The sequence below is a fragment of the Python bivittatus genome, unplaced genomic scaffold, assembly GCF_059951505.1.
Source record: "Python bivittatus isolate LINGU-HERP-01145 unplaced genomic scaffold, Pbiv_v1 ctg000610_np1212, whole genome shotgun sequence".
In the NCBI taxonomy this organism is placed as follows: Eukaryota; Metazoa; Chordata; class Lepidosauria; order Squamata; family Pythonidae; genus Python; species Python bivittatus.
Genome location: NW_028277088.1, coordinates 3,314,615 through 3,331,878, shown reverse-complemented (window position 1 = coordinate 3,331,878; position 17,264 = coordinate 3,314,615). Strand labels below are relative to the sequence as shown.

Genomic DNA, 17,264 nt, shown 5'->3' with positions numbered 1-17,264 from the left:
ACAAAACTGGACTTGCGCGAAGCTTACTTCAGAGTTAGGATCCGCGCAAAAGATGAGTGGAAGACGGCGTTCAACACCCCGCTCGGAAGCTACCAGTTTTCCGTGATGCCGTTCGGATTAAAAGGGGCCCCGGGGGTATTTATGCAGCTAATTAATGAGGTGCTGCACGACCTACTCTACCGGGGCGTCCTGGTCTACCTGGACGACATCCTCATCTACACCGAGACCCTGGCGGAGCACGTGAGCCTGGTGCGCACGGTGCTCCAGAGACTGCTGAAGGCACAGCTGTACGCAAAGCTCTCGAAATGCGAGTTCCATCGAGAGCAACTAGACTACCTCGGCTACCGAATATCCAGCCGGGGAATTGAGATGGACCCGGCGAAAGTAAGGGATGTCCTGGGCTGGGAAGCGCCGCGAACCCGGAGGCAACTCCAAAGCTTCCTAGGGTTTGCGAACTTCTATCGTCAGTTCATCCCGAACTTCGCCCAAATCGCCCTTCCCCTAACCGACCTGCTAAAAACCAAGGGCACTGGGAAACCCCCCAAGCCCAGCAAGGCACTCGCGTGGACTGCAGAATGCCAGGGGGCGTTTGAGGAACTAAAACAGCGGTTCACCGCGGAGCCGATCCTGCGCCATCCCGACCCAGACCGGCGGTTTATAATCCAAGTGGATGCATCAGACGTGGCAACGGGAGCAGTCCTGCTCCAACCCAGCCCGGAGGGGGCCATCCACCCGTGCGCCTACGCCTCCCGCAAATTCACCGAGACAGAGAGGAGGTGGATGGTGTGGGAGAAAGAGGCGTACGCGGTCAAGTGGGCGCTGGCCACGTGGAGGCATCTACTGGAGGGGGCAACTGAACCGTTCGAGGTGTGGACGGACCATAAGAACCTCGAGGCCCTGAAGACCCCGCGTAAGCTATCCCCCAAACAGGCACGGTGGTCCCAATACTTCGGGAGGTTCAGGTTCACACTGAAACACATCCCCGGGAAGCGCAACTTCTTAGCGGATGGACTGTCTCGCATGCCCCAACACGCCAGCCTACGGGAGGAGATCGTGGACTCCGTCATCCCCGCCAGCAGGCTGGCTGCAAAGGCGGTGACCCGGAGCCAGACCAAGGGGGAGCGACGGGACGCGGCGTCTGAAGTAAGGCAAGGGTTCGCGGAGGCGGCGGAGCGGGACGATTGGCTCAAGCAGAACCGAGAGGCGCTAACCGGCCAAGAGGGGTTGTGGTGGCACGAAGGAAAGCTGTACGTGCCCGAGGGTTGCCGACGGGAGGTCATGGAGAGAGCCCACGACAGCCGGAGCGCGGGGCATTACGGCTTCGTAAAGACACTCCACTTAATCCGGCGGCAGTTTTGGTGGCCCACGCTCCGGAAGGACGTGGAGGCGTACTCGGGGGGTTGCCCGGTGTGCGCAACGGCGAAAGGAGCCAAAGGCAAACCTAGAGGCCTACTCCAGCCGGTAGCGGAACCCGACGGCCCTTGGGAAGAGGTCGCCATGGACTTCATAGTGGAGCTCCCGGAGAGTAAGGGGAAGACCGCCATTTGGGTGGTCACGGACTTATTCTCCAAACAAGCGCACTTTGTAGCGTGCCGGCGAGTCCCCACGGCCGAGGGGCTGGCGAGACTGTTCGTGCAACATGTCTACCGACTCCACGGCGCACCTCGACGTATCGTCAGCGATCGGGGCGGCAACTTCATCGCGCGGTTCTGGCGGGAGTTCCTGAAGCGGGTGGGGACGAAACAAGCCCTATCCTCCGCGGCGCACCCGCAGACGGACGGAGCCACGGAACGCCTGAACGGGGGGCTCGAACAGTACCTGCGCTGCTACGTGGGGCACCAACAGGACGATTGGGCGGAGCTACTACCATTCGCGGAGGTGGCATACAACAACGCCGTCCACAAGAGCACCGGGTTCTCTCCGTTCAAAGTAGCCACCGGGAGAGATTTCGTCCCCATGCCGGAGCTGCCTCAGCCGGAATCCCAGATCAACTCCCTGGACGCCTGGTTCGCCCAAATCGACGAGACCCGGCGAGCGGCGCACGCAGCATTGCAGAGAGCCAAAGCCGACTACAAGAAGCACGCGGACCGCAAGAGGCTCCCCGAGGAAAAGTGGGAAGTGGGGGACCAGGTGTATCTGTCAACCAAAAACCTAAAGACGCACCAGGCATCGACAAAACTCAGCCCGAGGTTTGTGGGGCCGTTCCCCATTTCGGAGGTCATCAATCCGGTGACCGTCAGGCTGACGCTCCCGAAAAGCCTCGGGAAGATCCACCCGGTGTTCCATTGCAGCCTGCTAAAGTTGCACCAGCCGGGGAACGCCTGGCACAAGGCGGAGGGAGTACCACCACCCATCATGGTCGGGGGGGAGCAGCATTTCGAAATCAACCGGATACTGGACGCCTGGAGGCACAAGGGGCAGACCCAGCTCCTAGTGCAATGGAAACATTTCCCCAAGTCCCACAGCGAATGGGTGAGTAAAACCCACATAAGGGCGCCGGACCTAGTGCGGGACTTTTACAGTAAATACCCCGGGAAGCCGAAATAGGACCGAGGGGGGGGAGTTGTCGTCAGGGGGGCGGCATGTCAGGTTCGGTCAGCACGAGGCTTCAGGGAAGCACGGGGTTGCAGGGAAGCTCGCAACCAGACCACGCGGAACCCACCGGCGGTAGCTAGCGGGGAAAAGAGGAACCGAAAGCGCCGCTAATTAACGAGCCACCTGCGGCCAGCTAAACAGGAAAACCGCAGCGGAAGCTTTTAATTATGAACTGATAACGGCGCGAGCAAGCAAGGAACGGGGCCGCAGGGCAGCGAAACAAGATCGCAACGCAGCACAGAACCCGCGGGTCTGCACGTAGCAGGGAGGGACCAACCCAGCCGGAGGGGGACTGGCAATCAAGGACAATGGACTCTGACCGACCCTGCCATCATGAACGATCAGGGGGGACATTGGGGGGCCTAATAGCCCACAGCTGCAACGCGATCACGAGGCGGGAAAAAGCGCGGGAAGGGGGGAATATAACAAGTGATGCAATTGTACCAAGCCAGTCCTGGCTTTGCTTGTGACTACTACGTTACGCATGAGTAAACCTTCTTTGTGAACCACACGTGTCACGAGAGTTTCTCTGTCGAACGGGGCAAATCTCACAGCAAGTTGGTGGGGTAAGTCTCCCCCACCCTCACTAGCCCTCTGAGCTCACGCTGCACCAGCCACTCATGCACTCCCATCCACCCTGCCATGCCTCCCTCACACACCCCCACACCCTCCCCGACCCTCGCTGCACCTCCCTCGCACCCCTTCTCCAACCCTCATCGTGCCTTCCTCACATATCCCCTCACACCCACATGCACCCTTGCTGTGCTTCCCTTGCACACCTTCCCTGACCCTCGTCATGCATTCCTCACACCCCCATGCGCTCTCCCCACCCTCACCGCACTTCCCTCACACACCCTCCCCGACCCTTGCAGCACCTCCTTTGTACCCCTCCACCTGATTTGCCTGCCTGCCGGCCTGCTTGGGAGGCATCTAATACTTCCAACTTCCTGCCGGCTTCCCCACGGACTTGGTTGTGGGAAGCTGGCAGGAAGCTGTCTCACCTAGCAACCGCGCTTTACAACCACATCTCTTAGTGATGGAAATTCCAATCCCAATTGCTGTCATAAGTCAAGGACTACCTGTAAATACTGGGAGGATGGGGGACCAACAACCTGGAATCATGTAGGACAGTGTTGTCCAAACTTGGCCACTTTAAGATGAGTGGACTTCAACTTCCAGAATTCCCCAGCCAGCCATGGAAGTTGAAGTCCACTCATCTTAAAGTGGCCAAGTTTGGACAACACTGATGTAGGAGGAGGCCCTCTTGCACACCGCAGAGGGACAAGCTTCTAATACCAGAAGGTATCCTAGATTTCCTACTGATCTAAGATTTAGGTAGTTCCTCTGATAGTCAGTCCTTAAGCCATGTAGAGGTTGAAAGCTCAACACCTTAAATTTAGCCCAGTAGACAACTGGCAGCCAGTGCAGATCTTCCAGGACAGATATTATGGAACCCCTGCACCTTCCACCATTTCAGAGCAGTATATTTTATACAAGTTACAATTTCCAGAGGCAGAACCAAGCAAAGCTCTTTCCAGGAATCAAGAGGGGTTATTTTGAAGATGAGGCTAAGCATTGCTAAATCTAACTGGCTCAGAAAGGGTCACAGTTGGAGCATTAGCTAGGCTGTAGTAGCACAAATGTGCTCCTCACCACAGGACCATCTGTAGATCCACCTATTTTAAGATGGGGGTGAAGGAGCACCCATTATCTTCCAGAACACAAAGTGGACAATTTCATAGAGGTCTGATGAAAGACTAAATGGTGGCCGTGCATTTTAAACAAATTAAAGTCAAGCGGAAAAAAGTCGTATGCCGCACAACTTTATCCCCGCAGTAGGCAGCATTATGATGATTGGATTCGAACCAATGTAAACCTCTATCGTGAATAAAGGTAAAATAATAAATACATCCTTTATTATAAAGGACAGTCCTTTATTTCAGAAAGCTGCCTTTTCAACTGATAATTTTCTCGGTTTTGCTCTTGAATTTTCCTTTGTAAAGCAAAGTGATAAACACAATTTTTTTATCCAGATGAACCTCTTTCAAGGTTTGCCTCCTTCTCAGGTTTGTCCTTCATTTTTTCCAAGAAAATTGGGTCACTACAATCATGAATGAGCTTAAACTTTCATTCCTATTGTTCCAGGCTACAGTACTCATGTCCCTGTGAGATTCAAACTATTCAGTGGATGGAAAGAAAAGGCTTAACTCCTCTTCATCTTTTCAAGCACCTTCCTGGTGATGGTTTGCTCTTATCTCTCTGCTCCTTCAACTGTAAAGCTTGTCAGAATCATAACACTAAACTGCCTAATTGAAATACTTTCCAGATTAAGCCCCTTAACAATGGTATCACAGTGTTTCTTGATATCCAATTTAATGACATTTACTTTGGCACCTTCCATTCAAAAGACAAATACTGTTTTGACACCCACTGTTCATCTCTTAACCTATTGAGCTCAGAATATGAAGCTTCTGTGATTTGATCTCCACAGGACTCCTGATGTGAGGTAGCTGAGACGGTGATTCCATGACTTACTTAATACCAGCCAAAAAACTTCAAGGAGGACCTAAGTTTGAATTACATTAAAAAGTAAAGTCTCTTTTAATTATGTGCAAGTTTGAATTACATTAAAAAGTAGTCTTTTTTAATTATGTCCATGCAATTATTTCAGGCAATCAGACAGACTGTTTTGCCATTTTCTTCTTCCAGGATGTTTTTTCAACTTTCCAGGCTAGCACACAATTTGTGGATTTCCTGGTGGTCTCCTATCCAAATGCTACTAGCCTAACTGAACAAAGTTCAGAAATATGTCAGAATAAATGAAATAAAAGCTCAGCGTTCCTTTCCAGGCCAATTCTGTGAGGCAGCGATCCTTTTCCTACTTTTGTTTTTGCTCTGGCACAGAGTTGGGCTAGATAACCCCACAAACCCTCTTTAATTTTGGGATGAACCAGTTGCCTCAGAAAAAATGCTTCACTAGGAATAACCTCGGCAAGGCGCAAATGCAAACAGGTCGCAACAAATGCCAGCCTGCAGGTTATAGATGTTGTTTTTACTGAGGCTTTGATCGACGGAGGCTTGTTTTAAAGGTGCAGAGACGGCTGGCAGGCGAACACAGGGAACACACCCACCCTCCCTCACCGCCGGGCGCCAACTGCCACATCCTCAAAGCAGGCGGGCTGCGGCGAGGGGCGAGGAAAGCGACGTGATCTCGCGAGACTACAAATTGGCAGGCTTTTTTGGGGGGGTTGGTTTGGTTTTGACTCCTCCCCTCGAGGCTTTGGGCGGGCCGCGCTCGCTCGCTCGCGCGAAGGGGCGCAACTGGAGGCAGCGAGGCGCGCGGGCTGGGCGGCTTTCTGTCCCCTTCGCGCCCCGCCCTCTTTCGGCTCCTGACAAGGGCTTGTGGGCGCGGCCCGGCGAGCTGGGAAGGCGAGGAGGCGGCGGAGAGAGCGCGCCAAGGGCAGGGGCGGTTCGCGAAGGGCCAATCGGAAGGAGGGAAAGCCCGGGGGCGGGACCCTCGGGGGTGGGTCCTCGAACGGGAGCGCGCGCGCGCCTCGGCCCCGCCCGTCGTCCCTCAGAAGGGTTCCGTTAATGGCGTCTCTGCTGAGGGGCTGCCGCGGCTGCGGGCGGAGGTGCTTTGCCGCGAGCCGGGCTGACCGCAAGCGGGCGGGCGCGGAGGACAGACAGAGCAGCGCCGGCGCGGCCAGGTAACGATCCCGGCTGGGCTCCTCCGTGAGTTGTTTCCCCCTTGAGCGGAGCGGCCGGAAAGGCGCTAGTCCTCTTGGAGGCGCGTGCGCAGCGCAGCCAGTGCTTGTGGGGACCGAGCGGATGTTTTTCTCTTCGTACATCTCTCAAGGGAGTCTTTCTGGCCGGCCAGCTTCCCTCCTCCTCTTCCTCCTCCGGCGGCTTGCGAGTGAAAGAGTTCCAATCCCCATCATCCCCAGCAAGCCTTCGTCCGGAGGAAGGGGGGACTGGTTGCACCTACCTTCTCCCGGGGTGCCCGAAAATGTTTTAATTTTTTCTTTAAATAGAATCAAAATGAAGCAGGAGCGATGTGTTGTCATGCCTTTTAATGGATATTTATTTAGGTCCATGCCTTTTAATTAAAAAAAATAAAAAGCGGGCCAGAAATGCACACAACATTCGAACATGGAACTGATGCTCTTATTTGTAACCTGTTGGCATAATGTGAATGCTAAAATTTAAGAACAGACGTCATAATGAATGGGCAACCACTGATTATGATTGCAAATAGCACATACAATACATATATATTACGATATATACAATATATGATGTATATATAATACATACTGTGTATATAATACATTGTAATGTATATAATATAACATTTTTTACTGTTCCTGTTCCTTTGTAAAAGTACAAAGAAAACATTGAAATTATATGAAATATCACTTTTAATACTATTGTTTTTCTGAAGGGAAGGGCCCCAAAGTGCCACAAAAGTCATAATGCGGCAGTGGGTACATCTAGAAATCCTTCTCAGCTTTTTTCCTCCGTAAGAAAAGGGACAGGCTCCAACCCCCTTAATGGATGAGCGCTGAGGCTCGAGAAATGTTGCTCTCAGTGTTAGGAAAATATTTAGTCGACTTTGGGGTTTGCAACAGAGGAGGCACCCTGGTGCTCTCAGCAGTTTTGCTCGCACAAAATCCCTTGCCAGGTTTTGATACAGTAGCCCCCAGAACTCAACAGAGTGCCCTTCCCACACCTGCGTGTGGCAGCTTATAGCTCTTGGAAAATAAACATCAGAGATGTAATGCAGTTGCATCATGTTCAGGTGGTGAATGAGATTGACTGACAAATATTTGCCCATTTGTGCATCAGCACCCCTCTTCCCCAGATTCAAAGTAGGTGGCTCCCTCTTTTCTCCTGAAGGAAGGGAAAAAAGCTAGAATTTGTACCTCGAGCAGCTTGGATGCCCAATATTCTTGCATGGCTGTGAAAGATGGGGCAGATTGTAATCATATGTTTTCCAGCCTGGAGTCTTCTAAGGCTAATATTGATAAGGTATTCTTCTGTCCTTTCTGCCTAAGATGGAAATGGACTGATACTATTCCCTGCGTATCAGAGGCTAAGCAGAACAGAGTAAGGCATCCCCCTGGTTTCACTCTTTCTTCCAACAATTTTGGAATGGTGGCAGTTTTAACCTGTCTTTCTCAATCCTTACTCCCGCCATTTTCTAAATAGAAATCCTCAGTATCAAAAGAAATCATAATTCCATTCGAGTCACATGAAATTCCCCTTATTCGATTTTATTGGATTTTATTGGCTACCTTGTTATCTGGGTGGAGCATTCTCTTTATTGTGGCAGGGATCCCTTCCTTGACTTTGCTTTCAAGCCACAATAAATAGCCTTCTGTTTGGCTGTAAGATTCAGCTAGTATTTAAGTTCTGATGTGCTGCTGTTTTCCTTAAGGTGGTGAAGAAGTGGGCACTAGGGGTTCCTGCCGCCATGGGGGCAGAGGATCGCCCTCAGTGCTTCTTTGACATAGAAATTAACCGAGAACCAGGTAAGATTTGAGGGCTCTAGGAGACTTCTGTTTTCTGAAAAGAATATTTTGTGATACCCTGAAGCTGACGTTTGTGGAAATGAATGCTTCTTGTTAGTTAATTATATTTTATTTATAGCCCTCTTTTGTACACAAAAGAGGGCTATAAATAAACAGTACTTGATTGTTAATGTATTAAATAAACAGTACTTGATTGTAACAGTACTTGATTGTTAATGTGTATGTGCTATTTTTATACATGATCAAATAGCTTTTCAGAATAGCTATATAAAGTGACTTTCTCTTTCATATTGATTACATGTATGTTTGTTTAGTATCTTGTAGCCTTTTATTATATCAACAAATGAACCAGAATTGATTGCATAGAATACAATGATGATACAGCAAAGTTGGAATATAATTCCTGATCAGATTATTTTTTGCAATTGAGTAGGATCAGCTGAATCAACCCTGGCAGTGAATGAGGTGATAGATGTTGCTGCCAGATCGCCCTCGGTTCTAATGACTGGGGGAGAAAAGTGTCAGTGAACACTTTTTCAGATACCAATTTTTTTAAAAAAATTGAGAAGTGGATGGAGGGATGAAAACATTTCTCTGTCTTTATTACCATCTCAAAAAACTTTAGCGAGTAGAATGCTGGATGTGTCCAAGTGTTTCTAACTTTGGTGTGCTCTGCTGTCAAAATAGGCTTGACCTACTTTTAATATTTCTGTGCAGTCCTGGGGTAATTCCTTGATGTGCTGTTTTCATTTTTATAGTAATTTTTTTATGAATACTAGGCAGGTGCTGTGTATTTTTATATATCAAGCTATTTTGAATATTCAAGTTAAGGAAAACAGGTTAGAAATATCCAAAATAAGCCTGCATATTTTTTTATTCTAAACATTCCTGTTCCACACATTCAGCTAAAAGGAGTAAGGTATTATACTGTTATACAACGAAGCATATTTTTATGTCAGTTAATGGAAAATAAGTGATGCATTTTTATTTTGTAAATATGCTTTATATTTAACTAATTTATGTAGCTGCCCATCTCACATAGTGACTCTAGGGATCTTATAGAAAATAAAACCAGAAATAGAACAATATACAAAACAAGCAATGTAAACAGTATAGAAAAGAAACCATAATATACCACACACCTGGATTTGAGAGACCAAGTGTGTCACTTTAGTTCAGTGTTTCTCAACCTTGGCAACTTTTAAGATGTCTGGATTTCAACTCCCAGATTCTGGGAGTTGAAGTCCAGACATCTTAAAGTTGCCAAGGTGGAGAAATACTGCTTTAGTCACTAAGACCACAACTGAGAACCAACCAATAGGGCTCACTAAACCAGCTTGTCCAAATGCTACTGGGAACATCTGTGACTTACAAAACACCAATAGGGTCTATTAAAATACTTTATGACATTTTTAATTGTAAGCTGCCACAAGGATTGGAGCTGGCTGTTTTAGTAGGATGAACATTTTAAATCGTGAGCTAAAGTATAAGTAACCCCATATTGTTGACCAATTCCCAAGCATTTTTCTGCCCCTCTGCTCAGGGAGAGAAGCTTGCTGAGAATTTCTCCCCTGTGAGAGATGCAAGGGATTCTTGGGAACCACCCCCACATTTTGGGAATATGTTGCCTCTGGAAATATAGTTGGCCCCAATTTTTCTAATTTTTATTAAGGCTCTGAAGACTTAAGCCCGGATGAGTGTTTGAGCACGTATTAGTAGTTAGTTGTGAGTTCATTAATTTGTGGGTGTAGCGTAGGGGTTTTCAAACTTTTTCAGGCCATGGAGCCAAACAAACAAAAAACCCTGGAATCCCTGATGAAGTGGCAAAGCTCTAGCGATAGAAAATTGGCTGCTTTTGATTGGATTTGTTTTTCCCCCTTAGTCTCTCGCGGAACTCTATCAAGTTCTTGTGGCATCCAAGGATTCCACAGAACAGAGTTTGAAAAACCCTGGTGTAGTGGGTAAAGTGTTTCCCTAGAACCAGGGAGACCCCCTGTCTCACCCTAGTCTACCTCACAGGGTTGTTGTAGAGATAAAATGGAGGGAGGGGATGCTGTGAATGCTTCCTTGAGGTCCTGTAGGAGAGATGGGATATACATCTTAACAAATAAAGGAACAAATATTTGTTTTTTTAGATTGATAGATTGATTGCAAACGCATGCATACTTACCATATGTGTAGGGATTGCAGAGTATGTACTAATCAAGATTTCTTTTCTCTGGAAATTCTCACTGCATCTTAGTTGCTGTGACATGTTATAAACTGTTATTTCTGGTCTCGGATTATAATTAGACCATATAAGAATACTTTTCCGGGTTATCTGTGGAAAATGAAAATGACACTAAGCGTTTCCGAGTGCTCTGGCTGTGGCTTTCCATTTTCTTTCTTTTTTTCGTTTTTGCTGTAAAACAGAATGTGAGCCGGTTGTAGGATATGTGTGGGTTTGAGAAAGAGCAAGCAGATAAAGTTGATTGAAAATTCAGATAAATTGAAAAATTAAAAACAGTTACAATTCATCCAGCACAGTTTAAGCCTGTAGAACAATAATCATTAGAAAGGTACAATAGGCTTTGGATATCGTGAAAATGGAATGTAACTAAACTTTAATTTATATTCCAGTTGGTCGTATCATATTTCAGCTTTTCTCTGATGTATGTCCAAGGACTTGCAAAAACTTCCTTTGTCTATGCACAGGTAAGTTTGTCAAAGTTGTGAATGAATTATAATTTTGTGGCAATTATGTACGATGGCTTATCCATGGAGCCACTCAGAAGAGAAATACAAGGTCAGGCACACATGCCTGTTTGTTTCTTCCTTTGCGTGCCAGAAATTGTGCTTACCAGATTTTAAAAAAAGCTCTGTAATGTGCAGAGTCCTGTTTTCACATTATTATGGTCTGTTCCTACAGAGTAATAAATGTAAATCTCCCTTAGGGCATTAGAGGCCTCTTAGATGTTTATTGCAGAATCTCTTTTTGGAAATGTCCTGTTCGTTAGGCTTAGGAATGCACTGAAGTATGCTACAAAAGTGGACAGTATACTCTTCTGTTGAGCTAGAACAAAGTAATAAAAACGGAATTTCTAAATATTATTTTTGCAGAGTTAAATTTGATACTGGGTATATTTGAATGTTACAGAGTTGAGATACAGTGCAGAATTGGCTCTTGTCCCCTATGGTCAAATGAACCTGGAATTTCATCTGAGCCCAGGAATTTCAACATCCCATTTGTATTGTGTCAATCTTTTCTTTAGCACAGTCCTAGAGGGAGATAGCCAAGCAGTGGGAAAATATGATTTTCTGCTAATCAGCTTGACCACGCCTTATCAGTGTCATTAAACCTTTCTAGTAAAGAGGTGGGAGAGTTAGCAAGGAGTAGGAAAACCTGGGTGTTCTTCAGCCAGTTGATTTGTGGGGCCCTGGTCACATATCCTTTTTAACCATAACATTCGTAAGTGGTGAACTCTCCATGCCAGAGAAATTCATCTGCCAAACCATCTAGCTATGGCTTGTTAACAGTGAAACACGTAGTCTGATCTTAGGGCAATACTTCTTCCTGCTATTTTAATGAAGTCTTAATTGGCAGTAAAAAATGGCCTCACTGTTTGCAGCTGCTAGTAGTAGCATCTTCCATGTGGAATGGAAGCATTGAAGCTCTGCCAAATGTAGATGATGATTTAGAAGTCATGTTTACCTGCTGGGCACACATGTGGCATTGTCACCACTTACTAGTTTTAGGTTACATGTGATATGAGACCAAGTTGCAGTATCTTAATAGTTCACTTCAATTTGACCTAATGGATTGTAATGCTGCTCATAGTTTACGTATATTTCCTCCTTATAGGTGAAAAGGGAATTGGGAAAACAACTGGAAAAAAGCTTTGGTACAAAGGTTCAACTTTCCACCGTGTGGTTAAAAGCTTCATAATTCAAGGCGGAGACTTTAGTGAAGGTAGAACTTGAAACAACCTAACCTTAATCCATCACCCCAAATTAGAGGAAGAGTTTCCATTGTAATTAAAAGGTTTCACAAATGTATCAATTGCCTGCAAAAAATTATTAGATGTTTGAACATATTTAGCATCTTCAATAAATGATTCTTTGAACATCTGATCCTCTTTTTAGGAAAAATAAATAGCTTTGATATATTGTTAGCTATCATATTACATTATACAAATGGTAATTGTAAGACTAGATTAATGTATATTGGAAATTAAACCATTGGCCTTTAAGTAAAACATCTTTTTACAAGTTCTAATTGGGTCTTTATATAAGATAAAATCCTGTCCTCTTCTGAATCTCTAAAATTTAGCCTGAATATATATTATCACATGTAGCAATTTCTGTGCGCTCATAAATTGTTGCATGTACATTGAGTGACTTGCACATACAGGTAGTCCTCGACTTACAACCACAATTGGGACGGGAACTTCTGTCATTAAGTGATGTGATCGTTAAGTGAGTCACACCCGATTTTATGACCTTTTTTTGCAATCATTAAATGAATGACTGCATCATTAGGTCATTAAGCGAATCCCGCTTCCCCCATTGACTTTGCTTGTCAGAAGCCCCCTGGGAAGGTTGCATATGGCGATAACGTGACCCCGGACTGCAGCCATTGTAAATACATGCCAGTTGCCAAGTCTCTGAATTTTGATCACATGACTGTCACGGTCATAAGGATGAGGACTGGTCATAAGTCACTTTTTTCAGCACTGCCATCACTTTGAATGGTCATTAAATCAATGGTTGTAAGTTGAGGACTATCCGTATATAGTTGTTACATATGCTGCTCTGGCTGGAAGATTCTCCCAGATGGAAATACATGGGGATTATGTTAGTAGAAGTGATCATAACTGGAATGTGTAAATAATTGGTCCTAATAGCTTAATTACTGTTACAGTCTTCACCCCTGCTACAAAATGTGTATATACTTTGTGCAAGTCTTACTTAAAATGTAAAAAGAACATAATGTTGAGAGCTTATTTGAGATCAAATCCTCATAGGAAGCAGCTATAAGCTGTGAAGAAAAAAAAAGATTTTGAGAAGAAAAACGTAAGCATTTCTTTCCCTCTGTGTTCCAAAATCACAGTTAATTTTTCTGTTGAAGACAAATCTTCACAGGCACTGGTTTCTGTCTCCCTCTTTCTGTAATCCCTTAGAGGGAACAAAATGAGGAGAGCTGTTGTTTTAGTGTGTTCTTTGCACACGTGCTGATGATGTTGTTTGTATGGATGATCCAATTAGGCCTGTCTCAAGGTTAACAATAAAAATAAAATTTCAGTAAATATTATTTATGCTAGACGCAGTTGGGGAAGTACTTTTCATAGATAAATACAAGTAGGTCTCTATTAGTGCAGTTAATGGATGCCATGAAATGGTCACATTATTCGAATTCGCACCATTCAGAGTGATATTTCTGTGGAAAATAATTGTTTCAGCTCAAAGGAAAAAGGAAATTGAATTTTTTAATTATAAATTTCTATATGTTTATTAATGAAATACTGTATAACAATAAAAGAGGATAAACCCATATCCAAAGCATACCTGCTATCTCCTATATTCTGCTGCAGTTCTTCAAAATGAGCCATTTTTCTTTTTGAGCTTTCCTCGAACAGAACCTTCCTTTTCTCCATTTTGCATACACAATGACTAGCATCTAAAACCCCAGTGGCAACTGCACATGAACTGGCCTCGACCACATGCACGTTAACTTCGCACTAACTGAATTTTGGCTCACGTTAAATGCGACCTGGTATCAATTTATAAATCATGCTCAATTGCATTTTGCGCTATTCAAACTCGCACTAATCGTGACCTACCTGTAATTTAGAATTAGGAATCTCACAAAGCCCACAGCCAGTTCCTCACTAGTAAACATGCCACATGACTAGTTAGATTATTTAGTGGTATTTGCCAAGATTTAACATTATACCTTCTTAACGCTAGGTAATGGAAAAGGAGGTGAATCTATTTACGGAGGATACTTTAAAGGTAAGATCCAGTAGTTATTTTAAATTTCCGTGCTTCAGCTTTGAGAATTTCAATTTCAGCTTTTAATAACAAGGTTTATTTAGATCATCTTGCATGAAAGTAATATTGCATGGATATTCTATGTGTGCATGAGTTTAAATTCTTAAATTGTAAATATTAGCGTTAATGGTCAACATTTATTGCGGCTAATGTAGTGGTTAAAACTTGACTTCAGCATGGAGGCTAGGCAACTTGATTCATGACAACTCCTGTCTTCCTGCCTAAAACTGTCAACATATTCTTTTGTTTATAGAGAATGTGGTCTTTTGCAAAATGAAAAGGTAAGAGACAAAAGCTCAACACAAATTCAAACTGTTCCCCTGCACCCTTCCTAGTAAATCTCTGGTCAACTGATAATGAATTTGTGGCTGGGTACGTGTGACTTGGAGAGAAGCCCCAAAATAGTTTGAGAGGCCCAGAGTGGCCTTCTGTCTGGACAAAGGCGTCCTTGGGATGTCCTGTGCTGTCTTTCCATTTAGGTGTTCCTTCCCTTTCCCTGCCCTTTCAAGGTTTGTATGGGTATTCTCAAAGGTTTGGGGCATGTTTTAAAAGTGTTGGATTGTAGATCAGGGACCAACCAGTTTTTCTTGTAGTACTGGTTCCAACCATGTCCTGAATGTAGTTAGGTAGAAAATAGTAACATTTTCTTGGTGAGCTGCTTCATACAAAAGTTATATTCCAAAAGTACTTAATAATACGATGCAACAGCAAATCATCTTCTGTTTGCCAATCTATATTGTAAAGGTTTTTGGTTCTTTTTCTCTGAGATTTTATATCAGGTAAGTACAGCTATCCTGGTACTGTACTGTTACAGCTTCAAATAAAATTCAGCTAAACTACCACAAAATACTCCATAATCACCATCAAACCAGCATGTTATAAAATGAGTCTCTTCACTCCAAAACTGAAAGGAGGCTGTGTGACATTCTCTTTGTTAATGGCTATTGTTTGTAGTTGAGAACTAGTGCCTTAAGCTTAAAGAACTAATAATACTTTAATTAGTTTTGTGAATGAGTCAAAGTGGTTTCTCTGTCCATGGCAAAGAAACAGGCTTTTTAGTGAGGGGGATTCTGTTCAACCCAACTTTATCGCATGCTGGTGATTTGTGGTCTGTGGATTATTGGGGGAAATGCTCTGGCATTGTTCTTGCACTGTTGTCAGTTGGTTAATACTACAGGAGTGTCTAGATTTTTAAAACTCAAGGCATGTTGTCTTTTTTCACAAAGGAAATATGAGCCTTCATCACTCATTAGCGTTCTTATTTTGTGGAGAATATTCTTTGAAATGCTGCCTTGTTGTTCTCCTCTCTTCACCGTGGTTAGTTGGTGTTGAACAGAGGGAACAGAGTAGTTCCATGAAACTGCATGTCATCTGCTCATTCTCCAGCTACATAAAATGTTTTTAAATAGCAGAGCTAGAGAAGTTCTCTGAAATGCTGAAAGAACAGCCAGAAACTCCACAAAAGCATCTTCATAATGAATCTTTCGCTGCTAGTTAAGAAATGATAAAATGGCTCGAAATATCCAGACTTTCAAATATTCTTGATTAAAGGTTGTTAAACAGTTGCTTGTGTACAAACTGTCTTTCTAATGGTGTAAATTGCTTTTGAGTTTCAAGTTTCTCTAGTGAACAGCGGGATAATTCTTCATTATTAATATTTTAAAGTTTTTAAGTTTGAGAAGGCTGATTTGTCTCCCCTTTGTCTCATTTTTTGAAACAGATGAAAACTTTATTTTGAAACATGACAGAGCATTTCTTTTGTCAATGGCAAACAGAGGGAAGCATACCAATGGTTCCCAGTTTTTCATGTAAGTAAACCTAATTTGAGAGTTGTATTTTTCATAAAAGGAGAAGCGCTGTTCATGAGAAAGATGGTATTGCCAAAATATTTATTAAAGTAGGGGGAAGAAAGTAAAGGGCACATTTCTGCTTTTCACAAATTAAATTCTTTGGTTTTCTAGCTACAATGCTTATTTTAAAATCATTAGTTTTGCATGGCCTCTGACAGAATATAAAGGCATTTTCTTAAATACATTATTCATGTTCTCTTACAAAAATGTCACAAGGCATACCTCATATCCCAGGTTGGCTCTTGTTTCTAAAAAGCCAATTCCAGGTGTTTTCTTTCATGAGTTCAGTGGATTCAGCGTAGCTTTGATCTCCCATCAATTGCCATGCACGAAGGAGAGTAGAGATGGTTCATGAAGCGAGGTAGACACATATTCTTTTAATAAGTGAAAGGGTGCAGATGTTGGGATGGGACACAGCCATCTTTTACACATGCACAGGTTCCATGGAGGAAAACTTCTGCAGTCAGATACAAAATATAGGCATTTATGATAAAGTGCTGTTGATTTTGACCAGCATAAATTTACAGATGGTCAGATACAATGTAATTTTAAAGTTTGTTGTGAAGATTCCATGTTATAACAGTGGTTTCTGCTCACATTTGCAATCTCCTTGAATGTCTGAAACGGCAGAGTTACATACCTGAGGAATTTTGTTCTTAATTCTGTTAGGAATAGGTATCTGTTAAACTGTAATTTACTTGCTGTGCTCCAAGTGATTTTGCTGGATTTTATTAGAATGTGTGTTTCAACATTCTCTTGTTTTCTGTCCTTCACATATATTCCAGTATTAGCATTTACAAAAACACAAGCTTTATTCATTTCATCTTGTGTTTGAGAGAAGAGAGTTTGGATTTTTGTTATTTGATGAACCTTTGTGCTTACTGACTTCAAGCATGTTTAATAGATTTACTGTCCTGGTTGCTATATTCATTTTTTTCCCTAAACTTTGCCATCTTTCTTGTTAAGAATGAATGGTGCTTCGCTACCTTATTAAAGGAATCACTTGTCTGGAAGACTAAATTGAAAAGAGGTCTCTGCCATGATTTAATAATGTTCAGATAAGAGGCATATTTAGGTGGCTTCCTAAAGAATGTCCCAAAAATGGAAAATAAATATAATCGTAAATTGGAAATAACTTTTACTTCATTGGGAAAGTAATACAGGTTTATAGAGATTTCTGTGGTCTAGTTTGGCAGAAAAATGGCTTCCTTTATGAGATTGGCATAAATTATATGTATAGTAGCAAATAAAAGTAATT

At 43.8% G+C, this 17,264-nt stretch overlaps 1 protein-coding gene across 6 annotated transcripts in view; it reads left to right on the top strand.

Moving 5' to 3' along the window:
• The first annotated feature begins 6,149 nt into the window (after window positions 1–6,149).
• NKTR (natural killer cell triggering receptor) overlaps window positions 6,150–17,264 on the top strand; it is a 31,780-nt gene continuing 20,665 nt past the window's right edge. For 2 of the 6 annotated variants that reach the window (XM_007443351.4, XM_007443350.4), the window contains exons 1-6: window positions 6,150–6,302; window positions 8,033–8,126; window positions 10,746–10,820; window positions 11,968–12,075; window positions 14,073–14,117; window positions 15,877–15,964. In XM_007443351.4, the coding sequence (XP_007443413.2) occupies window positions 8,069–8,126; window positions 10,746–10,820; window positions 11,968–12,075; window positions 14,073–14,117; window positions 15,877–15,964 (374 nt within the window). In that variant the 5' untranslated portion in view covers window positions 6,150–6,302; window positions 8,033–8,068. Of the gene's footprint in view, window positions 6,303–8,032; window positions 8,127–10,745; window positions 10,821–11,967; window positions 12,076–14,070; window positions 14,118–14,153; window positions 15,965–17,264 lie in introns of those variants that run through there. The other 4 variants (XM_007443352.4, XM_088150463.1, XM_088150462.1 and 1 more) reach the window with 4 other exon arrangements.